The sequence below is a fragment of the Lycium ferocissimum genome, chromosome 6 (genome assembly GCF_029784015.1).
Source record: "Lycium ferocissimum isolate CSIRO_LF1 chromosome 6, AGI_CSIRO_Lferr_CH_V1, whole genome shotgun sequence".
NCBI classification, from domain to species: domain Eukaryota; kingdom Viridiplantae; phylum Streptophyta; class Magnoliopsida; order Solanales; family Solanaceae; genus Lycium; species Lycium ferocissimum.
In genome coordinates, this window is record NC_081347.1 from 35,902,841 (window position 1) to 35,917,326 (window position 14,486).

General features: G+C 38.2%; 1 protein-coding gene and 1 long non-coding RNA gene across 2 annotated transcripts; both read right to left on the minus strand.

Annotated features, from left to right (window-relative positions):
* Positions 1 to 5,405: 5,405 nt before the first annotated feature.
* LOC132059643 (uncharacterized) lies at positions 5,406 to 8,793 on the minus strand. Its single transcript, XR_009415687.1, has 3 exons — positions 8,728 to 8,793; positions 6,048 to 6,368; positions 5,406 to 5,524 (listed from the first exon to the last, which is right to left on the minus strand). It is a non-coding gene; the product is annotated as an uncharacterized LOC132059643 (long non-coding RNA).
* LOC132059642 (uncharacterized) lies at positions 6,423 to 8,811 on the minus strand. Its single transcript, XM_059452325.1, has 2 exons — positions 7,811 to 8,811; positions 6,423 to 7,739 (listed from the first exon to the last, which is right to left on the minus strand). Exons 1-2 carry the CDS (start codon positions 8,312 to 8,314, stop codon positions 7,473 to 7,475), a joined length of 771 nt encoding a protein of 256 aa, XP_059308308.1. The 5' UTR covers positions 8,315 to 8,811; the 3' UTR covers positions 6,423 to 7,472.
* Between the last annotated feature and the right edge of the window lie 5,675 nt (positions 8,812 to 14,486).

The following is a 14,486-nucleotide window of genomic DNA, read 5'->3' on the forward strand; positions in this document are numbered from 1 at the left end:
AATTCTTACTACCTATATTCTACTCAATTTCATCTTATTGCCTTACCTAAAGAATAAATGATCATGTCAATACAAAGGGATGATACTATGGAATGTAAACATAAATCGTAAATGAAATGAAGTAGTAAAATATCGCACCCCCTTCGGAATGGTTTTGAAAATCAAACTTTATGTCTCCTTTAGTATAATACTCATTTCCTCGAAATCATTAGTAAAACCATATACACAACTCAACTTGGCACCTTATGGGTGTTCCCTTCAGAACATAATAGGAGTACAATATCAATAAGCCATCACAAAAAACATTTAGACCTTACTCGTCTAAGAATGGAATCATATGGAGTACATATAGAATGAATAACAACAAGAATCATGCCAACATGAAAAAAGGGATAGCCTCAACATACCTTGTCGCTTATGTGATTAGCTTAACTTATGCTTCCAAACACTGGCCAATCCACAATCAAGGTAAAGGAAACCGTAGACAACTTGAAAGAGGTTCATATACTTTTCTAAGCTCGTAATTATCTTCCGTAAATTCGGGCAGCAATTTCCCTGAAATCGTCGTTTCCCTCTAATTCCAATTCAATTTAACAACGCAATCAGCAACCAACAACAACAACAACCATCTCATATAAGCCTCTTTAAACTCAAAGCATCATCTCACAAAGATATACACCAAAACAAAATTTCAGATACGCTTTGTATACAATATCTTCGTACATTTTATTCTCCCAAATTCAAGAACAACAACTTATTAACAACATCAACAACAATATCAAAAATAATTTTATATCAATATACAACTAATTCTATCCATTTAATCATACCAAAACAGCCCCCAAGTCATTTGATATCCAAAAATTATAATCGAACTTTCAACATCATTTTCTCTATTCTAAACCGTCAAATCCATCAATGATCATGGTACGAACATCATTAACATCTTAAACATACCTTATATGAGCAGCCACCACGAAACCAACATCCCCCAAGTTCAAATTTTAGCTTAAAACGACGAAGACAACTCGTACTACACTTTATCTTTCACGAGCCTCGGGATTTGGGGCCTCGAACTTGATCGATTCTCCACTTTCTCTCTCTAACTCTCCTCTCTCCCTCTCTAAAAGTTTGTGGACTGCTTGATGTATAAATGAATGAATTTTTATGACTTTAGCCCTTATATATGGGTCTTGGGTCGGTTCGCACCGACCTTGAGTCGGGTTGGGCCGAGCCCACTGCCTAACATTACCTTTCTGTCTTAAAATGTCCATAACTTTTTATCCCTATGTCACATGCAGGCCCACGACCTATGGTTGGAAAGGTATTTCAATTATCTACAACTTTAATTTTTGGAGTTTTCCAAATTCCCAAATAATCATGGGGTTATGGCCTCCCGAAGTCAGATCACCCAAAAACATAACTTAAAAACATATTTTTGGAGGGCTTCCACTTGGATTTGGCTCAAGGATCCTTCTTGAGTTGTGTTTAACTTCACATATATTATCCATATAACTTTTCATATGTCCTTTATAAAATCTCAACATGTGGACCCCACCTCAGCTTACGATTACGAGGGCTATATATCTTTTAACGTATCATTCCAATCATATTGTACGGATTCCAAATATCATCCTCATGCTATCCTCATGCTAATACAGTAGAATTTCATCCTTTGTACTTGTAATATTTTCTCCTCCTTGAGCTCATACTAAGACATCTGCAGCCTTAGTAACGTGACATTTTCTGGGGTGTAACACTAAGCTACTCACAAATCTATGCACCCGATCTCCCATGTCGGCCATCATAGTTAGAGCATACCTTGCCAAAGAATTAAATTGAAGGCTATACTCCCGGGCACTCATATTTCCTTGCTTTATATTTAAGAACCTATCTGCTCTAGCTCGGCGGACCTCGGGTGGCGTATAGTGACGGATAAAGGCATCTACGAATTCTTGCGAAACGGGAGGAGGCGCATTTTCTTTTCTTGATGATATCCAATTATTATACCATAAGACCGCCACATCTCGAAGTCTATACGATGCCAACTCCACGTATTCCGGCCTCGGAGGCATGAATAATCTTTGATGTCCTCAACATTTCATCAATAAAGCCTTGCGGATCTTCATCCGACTTTGACCTGAAAAACTCCGGAGGATTCAAACTCATGAAATCACGAGCTCTGGTAGTAGCTGACCGATCACTTGGGCCCGCATTCTCGCCGCCGTGCTCGGGCGGCAACTAACTGCGTCAATAGATGAATAGCTTCGGTCACTTGTTGACCCGAAGTAGCCGGTGGAGGGACTGGAGGAATAGGAGCTGGAGCTGAAGCCCCTTCTTCTTCTTCTGTAATAGGCGGGGTGGAAGAAGCATTAGATGGGGCCTCATTATGTGATTCAGCCTCTTCTAAATTCATGGACGGCTCCCTTTCTACCCGCCTTTTCATCGCAGTCTTGCCCTTCTGGGCGGCTTTAGCTTTTCCCTTTGGCGGCATTTCTGAAATCATAGTACACTATTAGGGAGGAGAAAATCTTATAACACAGCTCTACCACACGATCTCTTAAGATGAAAGATGGTCATTTTTTCTAAATGCCCTATAGCCTCCTGTTTATTAGCGTGGCGCACAACACACCTTAAACAAGACTCTGCTAGACACGGCTCGTAGACTCTTCCTACGACCGAATCGTTCGATAGAACTTTTGTCACGACCTGACTAGGGCCGTGACGGGCACCCGGCGCTAATCACCGAGCACCACTCATTCTATTACTCATCCAGCGCTCATTCATATTTCTTATGCTCATAATCATAGAAAAACTATTTTTCATTTGAAACATATTTACTTTATATACATAAGCCATTCGGCTATCAAAATAAAATATATATACATATGATGAGAAACTTTGAGACCATACTACCCACACATACGTGTCTACGAGCTTCTACTAGAGTGCTAGACATAGGGACGGGACAGGACCCCGTCATGCCCAAAACATATATATGCACAAAAGAATAGTCAATGGCACCTCCAGGACAATGGAGTGCTCTCAAATCAGCTAATATCTCCTACGAGTATGGATCACCTCCCTGTCTACCTGTGGGCACGTACACAGCATCCAAAGAAAACGGACGTCAGTACGAAAATTGTACTGAGTATGTAAGGCATCAACAACAATAATACATCAATGAAATAGGGAAGCATCAAATGAGGAACAATCTGTAACTGACTGTCAATTATAAAAGAAATAATGTATGCTGGCTTACTTCATAATCATCATCATATCATGTATACATATATGTGTAAGCTGCCCGACCATATAGGTACGGTGTGATAATCATTAGCTCGCGTCCGTGCCTCCCGCGTCGTGGGTACCATCTCATGCCGCCCACTAGTGGTGTCTGCCCATGCCATCTAGACATGGTGTATACGTTGCCCGCCTTAGCGGTGTCTGCCCGGCTATATAGGCGCGGTGTAATATCATCATCATATACTCATCATAATGCATGCATAGAAACTCAAAGACAACTGTACTTTATCGGGGTGACATAAGGTCGTAAACCCCCAATTTCATTACGGAGCATTCATAAGCATTCTGCCTCACCTTGAAGGAATTAGCATATAAAGTGAGTGTATATAATAAACAACATCAATAGATTATAGATAACATCATTAGCTTTGTAAGAACATCATATCATGGACTCTAGAATCTTTAGACTTAAGCTCATCATCATCATTATCGTATTCGTAATGTATCTCTTGTCTCATATGACTATTCATGAACATAGACTCTTAGTTTTCCGGAACGTAGGAAATTCATGGGGAAGGAGGAAAATCATGCCATAAGATTCATGCCTTAGAAAGAAAGGACTAGCCTTACATACCTTTTTTGTTTAACTATTCTATCGCTTGCTTGTTCTCCTTCAATACCCACGTTTCTACCTTCAAGAGAATTCGCATTAACATTAGCTAATCGATTACATAAATGTGCTTACTAAAGCTAGAGAAAATTGGGCAGCATTTCCTTTGTTTATAAAACTTCCTCCATATTCCATATCAACTCCCAAACATCCATAATAACAATCACAATATCATAAGCAACAATCATCATTCATTTGCATTATCCATACTTCACAATTTCACTTCAATTTCCCCGATAATCATGATCATAGTTCACTATCGCGTTATTTCACATGTAATGCTTATCCCATGTTATGAATGTCATTCATAACTTACTTACAATCACAACATATCAATAATCATGATTCAATCCAAACTACTACTCAACAATAACCCTATTCCCACATTTATGACCCATTTTCTATATTGTTCTACAATCCAAGTGTTTCAACTTCTCAATACCTTAAACAACATGAAAATACCATAAAACTCACCTTAGATAGTGTAGGAATAAGCCTTGAGTGGAAATACTCTTCTTGCACCAAAACCCTAATTCACTTCCAATGGGATTTCTTGACTTGGATGAACTCTAATGAATTTCATACACTTGATTTTGTTGGTTTGATGAAGTTGATTATAGATTTCTCCTGGGTTCTTATGGATGAAGAATGGAGAGAGTTCTAGAGGGTTCTTGAGGTGTGGAGTGAAAATGAAATGAATTAAAATGAGAGAGAGGGTCTTATATCATTCTTTAAAATCTGGCTCAACCATATTCTATGGACCAACATATGGTCCGTATAAATTATACTGACCGTATGTCTGGCCGTAGATCTGGTCCAGTGAGATGTGCCATCCTGGGCTGATTATACGGCCAGACATACGGCCAGTATAATTTATACGGCCAGTATGTTGGGCCGTATAATGCCAGTTCTTCCAAAATCATTCTCGTTGACTCGTTTGATCTCCAATCCTTATGGAACCTTATTAACACTTGTTTAACACCTCATTACTAATCTAAGGGACGTTATAGCTCTTCTCCAAGATGTCATTAATCTCTCATTAATTTGATACTCGAAAATCTTTTTCGATACATATCGTATACCTTGCCTTCTCTTGGCAAACTTTCTTCCCTTACCTCCAATGTCTTTTGAAATCTCGATTAGGATTATCAAATACTTTTTCTTACTTATCAAACATCATATACGTCGTGCCCTTCGTTAGTCTATTCACTGTACGTTAGTGGGAAATTTTCTGAGGTGTAACACTTTCATTGCCATAATTTCTTCATACAACCTTGTCACATCTAGGTGGCTATCAGCTATCTTACTGATTGCTGCCGCCACTTCTCCAAGCTTTGTTGATATATCACCAACCACATCTTATACATCATAAGAACGATTTCTTTTGCGACTTAACTTGACTTGAGATGAAGTTCCACAAACTACATATTTTTCCTTAGAGGGCCCTTCAATGTCAATATCATTACCTTTCTCCGAGCTGCAATCTAAGTTTATATCATCAAATGACTTAGCATAATCACCCCTAGCTCGATCGTTCCCACACACAAGAGACATTTCTTCAAGCATATCAATCTTCTTGTTGATGAACTTATCGTGAGTAGGATGCTCCTATAATACAATGATAAAAAAAAGAAACGGAGTTGAGCCAACCAATTCACAATGAAACAAAAGAGAAAAGCCGCAAAAGAAATGGCACGAAACTGGACAGATTATAATGACTGGTCAATTTGGACAACAACTGTTTTAAAACTAAGCAGAGTTACAAAAATTAATACCAATAAACACCAGATTCCACTCTTTTTTTTTCCTGTCAAACCAGTAACATAAACCAAATCAGCAGCAGTTCTGGACATTCACAGCTGCATGACCCTTTCTACTGATTTCCTTTTCTTTTGTCATCTATTTATTCTAATTTTCTTCTGATTTTCTTTTCTTTTCATGTTATTTCTCTCTTATTTGTGTGAACAAGTTCATGACACAAATCACTTCCATATGTGTCTACCTATGCCATACATATCTATCAAGCAACCAATAGAAATTCGACGTAAACACATTGTGATGTACTTATCAGAAAGAACTAAGCATGACTACTATATATAAACCAACACATAGGATTAAAGAATCATCGTACCTGAACATGGAGATCATATACTCTAAGACTCGCAGTAATCATCTTCAAGTTGTCATCCCATCCAAGACCACTTTTGTTGAGTAGAGTTTGTACGGTATTCCATGCGCTTCATAGTGTTTTAAGATGATTATGTTTAGCTGAAAAGTCCATTCTAATTTGTTAGTTAATGGCATCCAAAACACAATTGAATGAGGTGGCCTTAAACTGATTAGTTGATTTTTTTCCTTGCTTCATTTCATCAGCTAGGATCTCCAACATCAAATATTCCATTGGTTTTGACCACCTAAACTGTTTCTCTCCTTTTTTTTCCCTATTTATTTACTGTTAGGAAACATTCAAATAAGAATTAAAATTTGAAACACAATCCTGGTTGCAATAGCCACTATAAACACCAAAAAAACACAAGGAATCAAGCACATAATGACCAATTCTGGCAGCCTCATTGGCACTATACATGGCCTTAGAGCATAGCAGCCAAGAAGAACATAGCAGCTGTGCAAAAATAAAGTAGTAGCAGTTGTGCAAAATTCAGTTTAGCAGCCAAGAACATAGCAACTGTGCAACATTCAGCTGCAGCAGCCAACAACATAGCAATATGCAATTACCAATGTGCAGCAAATAGTAAATACTAGCAGTTTTTAAGCAAATAGTAATTACCATTATGCAACTCCAAAAAACTCTAGCAGTAGCTAAGCAAGAGAATCTGAATATACGATGTACCTAAAAGCTAAACTTTATAAGGTATCACAATCAACAAGCAGAAAGCAATAAATATGAAATACACAAAAACACAATTGATAACTGAATAAAATCTCGACTCAAGCATATGAAATTACAAATCATAGAACTTGCAACATCGACAAGCAGCTCAAACATCTCTAAATACACTAAAGTCCCCTATTCCTCCTTCTATCATAGTTTGTAAACATGGCGTGAGCAATGGCATCTCTTTTTGACGACCATTCTCTAGCCTCTTCACGTCTTTCTCTTTGTGTCTGACAGCATTGACTCCCTTAAGTACTTTGAGTAATTTGAACATTTTGAGGTTGAATTAGTGGCTCCACGTCTACTTCTTGTATTATTAGGACATTTGGCTCCAAATCAATTATGTGATTATGCAAAATGCATGCCGCTAATACAACATCCACCTGTGTTTTAAAGTCCCAAAAGGGTTCATTATCAATCACACAAAATCGTCCCTTGAGAATAGCAAATGCACGTTCAACTGAGGATCTCAATGAGGCATGACGGAGATTGAATAATTGTTTTTCATTTTGGGGAGGACGATCACTAGTATACTCTTGTAAGTGATAGTGTACTCCATGATATGGAGGAATAAACCCCTTACGAAGCCCATATCCGGCATCTACAAGATAATAATTATCTACAAAGAAAAAATAAAGTTAATGAACATACATTATTAATCTATCTCTTTCCATAAACTACTTTAGATTGAATAAAATACCTTGGGGGTATTTGAAACCCCTGTGGTCTCTCCAATGTATAATATAATATGCGAGATTCATGTGCAGATCCTTCCCAACCGGCAAGCACATACGTGAACTTCAAATTAAAGCTAATGGCAGCTAATACATTTTGTGTTGTTGTGCCTTTCCGGCCACGAAATCTACTTTGTTGCTCAATAGGAACAGACGCAAGCACATGTGTGCCATCTATTGCTCCTACACAATCCTATATACAATGTAAGTTAATAATATGTATTATTTTTCAATAATTAACTAAAATTTTAGTATGCAACTTACGGCAAACCAAGGATAATACCGATAATTGCTCCTTATCTCCGGTTGGATAGTTCCATTCGGTGATTTTGTAAGAATTGGATAGAGCTTCAAAACTGCTTGAAGTACGGTGTGGAAACATCGATGGATAGAGTCAATTGACCTATAAAAGTGTGACCCAATCTTGCGAAATTCTTGATTAAAACCAACAATTTCTGAGAATATCAACACTTGTTCTTGAACAAACATATATTTGGTTGAGCACAACAAACTAGTATTTCTAAGAGCGTTACATAGTTCATAAAATACATGCTTGCTCATTCTTATCTGACCTACACAATGAACATCGCTTCCATTGAAAATACTATTCATGTAAAATTCCCTTTCTTGGCCTTTATTAGTATAAGGTTCTCTAGGAATTCTACTTTGATTTTCGTAGGCTAGAATAATTACAGCCCCCGAAGCTAAAACAGATGTGGTTGCAGCTCCAACTATCGCATCATCTTCATCTTTGTTAGTCGAATCCATATCTCGCAATCTAACATGAGTACTAGAATGTTAAAATACTGAAATTCTATAAAGAGATGACAAGCTTCACGGTACCAATTTCATTTCCCCAAAACAAAAAGTAGAGATAAACAAATTCCAGTGTCATTCAACGTCTTTTACAACAAAAAATTACTTTAGTTAATAATCTATAACAAAAGGCACACTGATTTATGCTACAAATTTGAAGAAATTGGCAACAAAAAATGGTAAAACTATGATTATTGAAGCAATTGAAAAGTTTATTACCAAGTTGAGAGAACAAATCAACTCAAAAACACATGAATTACAAGTGTTCCAGCTGAAATTAAGGGAACGGAAAGATTAAATTTTGAAGAAATTATCAACAAAAATTGTAGTACTATGATTATTAAAGCAGTGATTATGGAGAATACCTTTGAATCTTTGCAGAAATAACTATGGAGAAAGTAGGATAAAAAACCCTAGAGATCTAGTGAGAAGTAACGATGGAGAGAGAGGACGAAATATATGGAAATAGCGTTTAAGTGGGGGGGAGGGGGGTATATCCCTAGCTGCGTGGGGGTGGGGTATTGTATTTCGCGTATGTAGCGTCAAGTTTTTAATTATGGAAAATGACTTCCCTTGGCCTGGGAGGGAAGTCATTTTCTCCAAATATTAGGAAAATAAGTTGCTTTGGAAAACATTTTCCCAAAATTTTAGTGCAACTGAACAAGGGAAAATGAGAAAACATTTTCCTCCATAGCAAACACACCCTAAGTGTCTGCACAGACCTATAAAATTTTCCCGTAAGCTTCCATCACCAAATGTTATCAAATTCCTTTGTAATCTCCTCAACGCTCGGCATACCTGCGATACCTCTATTTCAAACTAAAAACCATCCAATTGTTCGACATGGGTTACTCGATTAGCCATAGATCTTCTGGTAACATATCCATAAGCAACCTAAAAGTAAATGAACTGCCTAGGCCTGATTGAAACGCATCATACCCTGAATGTCACCAATAATTAGCCGAACCATTTCGAAATCTTCATAAGTGAGCAATAAGCCTTCCACAAGTCTGTGGTGATCCATTCTGATCCATTGTTCCTGAATCCTCAACCTCGCGTTGTCATTTTTGTCCTCAAAATCTAAAATTTGCCTAAGTAGTCAATCAAATACCCACAAGCTATACCTTAAGACTTTAATTCTTGATATCCATCAACTTGCACTAATCACCTAGATATGATAAACTTCAAAGAATCTAATTACATCGATTTCTCCTCCTTGAATTTCCACTAACTTGTCCATCACTTCAAGAACTCCAAAGTAAGGCCTATCGCCCCATGCTTCATCTTTCACAACCCTAAAATCTCTGAGTACACTACTTATTACGCCTTTAGCAAATCCAAAAGTATCAATCTTACAATCAATGAGTCTTAGCACGGACAATACCCCCAAGTCGTTCATATTTGGAATACTTAACCATACTACCTAACCATTAACACTTCAAGCTAGTATAAAACCGCTGACATAGCCTTACCTTAGAATTATGACTCCAACTTCCCATCGTAGAGACTTCCTTTTGTTAATCAACTCTTACTTGTCCATTCAAGTACGCTGTGGAAATACCGTTCTTGGTAATACACAAGTTACCTTCTCATTAATATTCAATCACAAGGTCTCGCTGGCACCTGCCACACACTAAGACAGATCGTCCACGGACTTCCTCAATCAGACTTATTACTCCCACACCCAACTTGAATGGGATAACATAACGCCACCATAACCTGTACATGATTTAAGTAGTCACGCTGATACAAATCCAAGTCTTATGAACCTTAATCCTTTGAAGCTGATAGTAAGATACCTTTTATCTCGTATCTCCAGTTTCGATAACCCATTCAGAACCACGTTTATCATCATCAACCGAAAATTACTTAAACCTATCGAAGGGTGGATCGAAATATCATAAATCTTACAGAATAGCTAAACCAATCATAGACATATTAGTAAGCCCAGATCTAGAGCGTCTGAATGTTCCCTTGCCTCACTCGAACCTTAAACCGAATGCTCCTCTAAGTCGAACACATCATATATACCATTCTTCACGATACCTTCCTACTAGAAGATACCTGACCAACCCTGGTCATCCCAACAACTAATCATCACCGTTGCAAAACCTCAAATACCATTGACATGGTCCATAATCTGTAGGCGATCCTTAACTACCACAACATAAATCCCTACCAACGTCCTCATATAGCTCATACCGGTTTCCTTGCCAAAATCCCTTAACAGGAAAATCGTTCTTCCATATTGATTCATGAGTTTACCAACTCCGCACAGATACCCAATGTTCTCTGGTGAATTCATTGCCCTTTGCCTAGACTGTTTCCACTGATCCTCAATCTATCCTCTGAAATATACTTCGCGACTTGAATAATTTAACAGCCACTACGGATCGTAGGACTTGCTAAGCCAAAGCCACAATTTCAAAATCCACATTCCTCTCTAAGTTAGGAGCAATAATCAATACTCTTTAAGTAGTTAGATCTTTGCACTCACCCATCGCTAGATTCATTTCCATTAGTCCGGCACTGTTTTCCCTAGAAGCCTATGACATAATCAAACTTACAAATAAATTCATTTTCCTCTAGCATTTACTTCATATACAAATTATTCTCCCAAAATCACAAGCTCATAGTTCAAATAACTCATTCTATCACCTTAACCACGAGATATCAAGCAAACCTGCAAACATGACCCTTACTAAAAAACTATACATAATTATTCCCACAAGATTCAGTCACTCATGGTAAGCTTTGGCCCGGAAAAGCACATCCAAAACTTGTACATGTCTCATAACTGAGAAATATCCATTCGAATTCCTTTCGTTACATCCATGATCCATCAAGTAGTTGAAGACTCTCCACACGCATCCTAAAATGAAGTCTTAATTCCTCATACCTTACCAAAACAGGTGATCTTTTGTGTTCATACGCTTTCCAAACTTCTCTTCACAACCTCATAAAATATTTCTTTCGTCCAATCAACTGATTTATCCAAATTTCCTTTGCCTTCAGAATATTCGTACATATCCCATCTTGTTGTATCTCAAGAAACCTTTATGTCATGATGAAATCCCTCAAACGCGGTCTTTAAAGCCGTAACGCTTATCATATGGTTATTTCATTAATCGCTGAAACTTGGCTATCATGTAGTCGCTCGCACCATCTCTTCCATTCCATAGGGATATCGCCGAACTAGAGAATCTAAATCATAATTCAACCCAATCGATTCTTCATGTCATAGCTGAAGTTTGAAGTTGGTCACGCGTCCGTATCACGGTGACACACCTCGTACCATACCACGCGACGTCACATCTAGCTGCTCGCATGTGAACTCGATAATGTGTCCTCACTATCAGTGAGAGATTGGAACAACGAAGTTTAGACCTTAACCGAATGAAACACGCACGGTAAAGAATGACAGAATGGAAGTTTCTTAAATGTCCTATAGCCTTCCGAAGATAAGTACGAAGCTCTTCGTACCCGTTCGCGAGACTCTAATAGACATTGTACTTGTATCGATGAGATCGATTAACCTAGCGCTCTGATACTAATTTGTCACGACCCAAAATCTCAAGTCGTGATGGCACTAGCCCCACCGTGCTAGTAAGCCAACACAAGCTATTAAGAGGGCGTTTGGATTGGCTGTAAAGCAGCTTTTAAGCACATTTAAGCTTGTCGGAGTGTTTGGTAAATTTAAAAACACATTTTAAGCTATGTGCCTTTAATCAAAAAGCAATAAGTTGGGCAACCCCAGCTAATAAGGTGTGCCCTATGATTCTATGTTTTAATAATTTATACACTGATGGGGAACTGACAAAAAACCTGGTCTGTGATCTGTTTTGAATATATAGCGCGCACTCAGTGGCACAGCATTAAATAGCTGTAAAGCTAGACCATACAGCAAATGTGCTACAGCCAATGCCTCGGGTCAAACTTTGTGTTACACCTCATAAATTTTCGCGTTGTCCTAAGCAAACTAATGTGATTCCCTATAAAGTTGAGGAAGACTTTTAATAAGTGTTAGACAAATATTTAAAGGTTCTGACATCAAGCGAATTGAAGAAATTAAGTTTGTCAAAATTTGGAAAAATCTGGCAGAATTTTGGACAGAAATTTTTGTCCAACTTTAGAGAGGCATATCTCTTAGAATATAAGGAGTTATGGAATCCAGTGAAATTGACAGATCGCAAACCAGTGAAATACAGAGAAAGTTATGGCCTGTATAAAAGATTATGATTTCAAATTACGAACCATAATTTGAATTACGGCCAGTAATTTGACTGTAATTTGAATTACGGTCAGTGATCTGTGATGGTAAAAATTGAGGCGGTGAGTTTTCAGAATTGTATAATTATGATCCCCTCTTCATTTTATTTCATTTTAACATGACCTCAAGTCCTCGAAAGCCCTAGAAACCTCTCCAAACATATTTCCAAGCTTAAACCAAAGAGCAAAGTGAAGATTAAAGTGGTTAGAGTTTCCAAGTGAGGTCTACACTTGTCTCTTCTCCTTGAAAATGCTTAGTTGAATATTTCTTAAGGTGGAGTAACCTTGGAATTGAAGTGTTCTTGAATTTTTAGGTAAGCTTTTATCTTAGTTCCATGCTTATGAGTTTATTTGGTAATTATGTTAAGATTTGAGTAGAGGAAATTAGAGGAAAAGTTCAAATATAAATTTGATGATATTTTTAGTTGTAAATTAACTTGAGCTATGATTATTAGTATGTTATGAGTAAAATCTTGCTCTGAAGGATAATAATGATGATGAAGAAGTGTTGTATACAAGTGTATAAGGGATTGTGTTGAAGTTGTTGTTATGGATTGATTAAGAAAAGAAGTTTGGATTGATTTGAGTCAAATTTGAATATAAATCTCTTGGCTATGGTATTGTTGATGTTGTTATTGTTGCTTGGGAGTTGTTTTGGAATTTGGTGGGAGTAAGTGATATAGGGGAGATGGTACCCAAATTTTGTTAGCTTACCAATTTGTCACGACCCAACCCCGTGGGCCGTGACTGGTGCCCTACCTAGGCACCCAACAGACGAACGTACGAACCAAATCATCAAAGTAAGGCATGCTCAGATTTAGCAGACATAACTCGTACTGATAATCGAAAGCTGATATCATATAAATGCTACCCTAAGCGGTCGCCCGTGTCAAAACATCACATCAGAGTCAAAACTGGCGGAATGTACATCGCCCAGACACACTCATGCAAACAGATGGACCATATCGGCCATAGTAACATACGGGGCCGCTTAAGGACGCAAATCAAATCATATATAGACAAACCGGGATCACATACAAACAGACTGGACCCACGACCCACAAACATGACTACAGGCCTACAAACGTAACCAAACATACGAACATATGACGGACAATGGCCCCGCCGTACCCGAACATTCAAGTAGCAAATGTATAGAATATACAACGTAAGAGATATATACCAAAGGTATAAGCCGGATCAAGGGAGCACTCCAGACAGCAGAACGGAGATCCTAAACTGGTGGCGTACCACGTGGTGCGTCTGTACCTGCGGGCATGTAGCGCAGCCCCCGAGGAACAGGGGGTCAGTACGAAAGAAGTACTGAGTATGTAAAGCAGGAGGTACAGAAGCAAATACAGAAATAACCGATCAAACCTGTGCGAAATGCAAATGTACAACATACAAATAAAAATCATGATTAAGCTCGGGATAGGTGGTCACCCCCGACGCCGGTGCCACAACACATCATACTCCTAAGTTTTCAAATCTCCAAACATCCCCGAACACATCAAAATATCACACACACATCATGTCATCAGAACATATCAAAAGCCATATCACATCATGACACCATAGACGGTAACCGGCCCTATGGCGAGGTCTCGGAAACCGCAACACATCATACTTCCGAATATATCATAACACGCACGATTACAAAACCGGCCCGGGCACCGGCGAACGAGATCATAATAATTGGCACGAGCGGAGTAGTGCAGAAACTATGTGCATATTAAAAGTAAATTTCCAGACTCGACGCATAATTTCACATACATATACCATAGCCTCAGAAGGCTTAAAACGATTGCCGAGTGAATCGAATTAGTATGCAAAAGTTACGAACGTTTAATTTATC

Bases quoted from the DNA above. Each gene is read 5' to 3' on its own strand.
- LOC132059642 (XM_059452325.1), bottom strand. From the start codon at position 8,314: ATGGATTCGACTAACAAAGATGAAGATGATGCGATAGTTGGAGCTGCA. The intron at 7,740-7,810 runs GTAAGTTGCATA...CATTGTATATAG, and splicing joins GGTATTATCCTTGGTTTGCC to GATTGTGTAGGAGCAATAGA.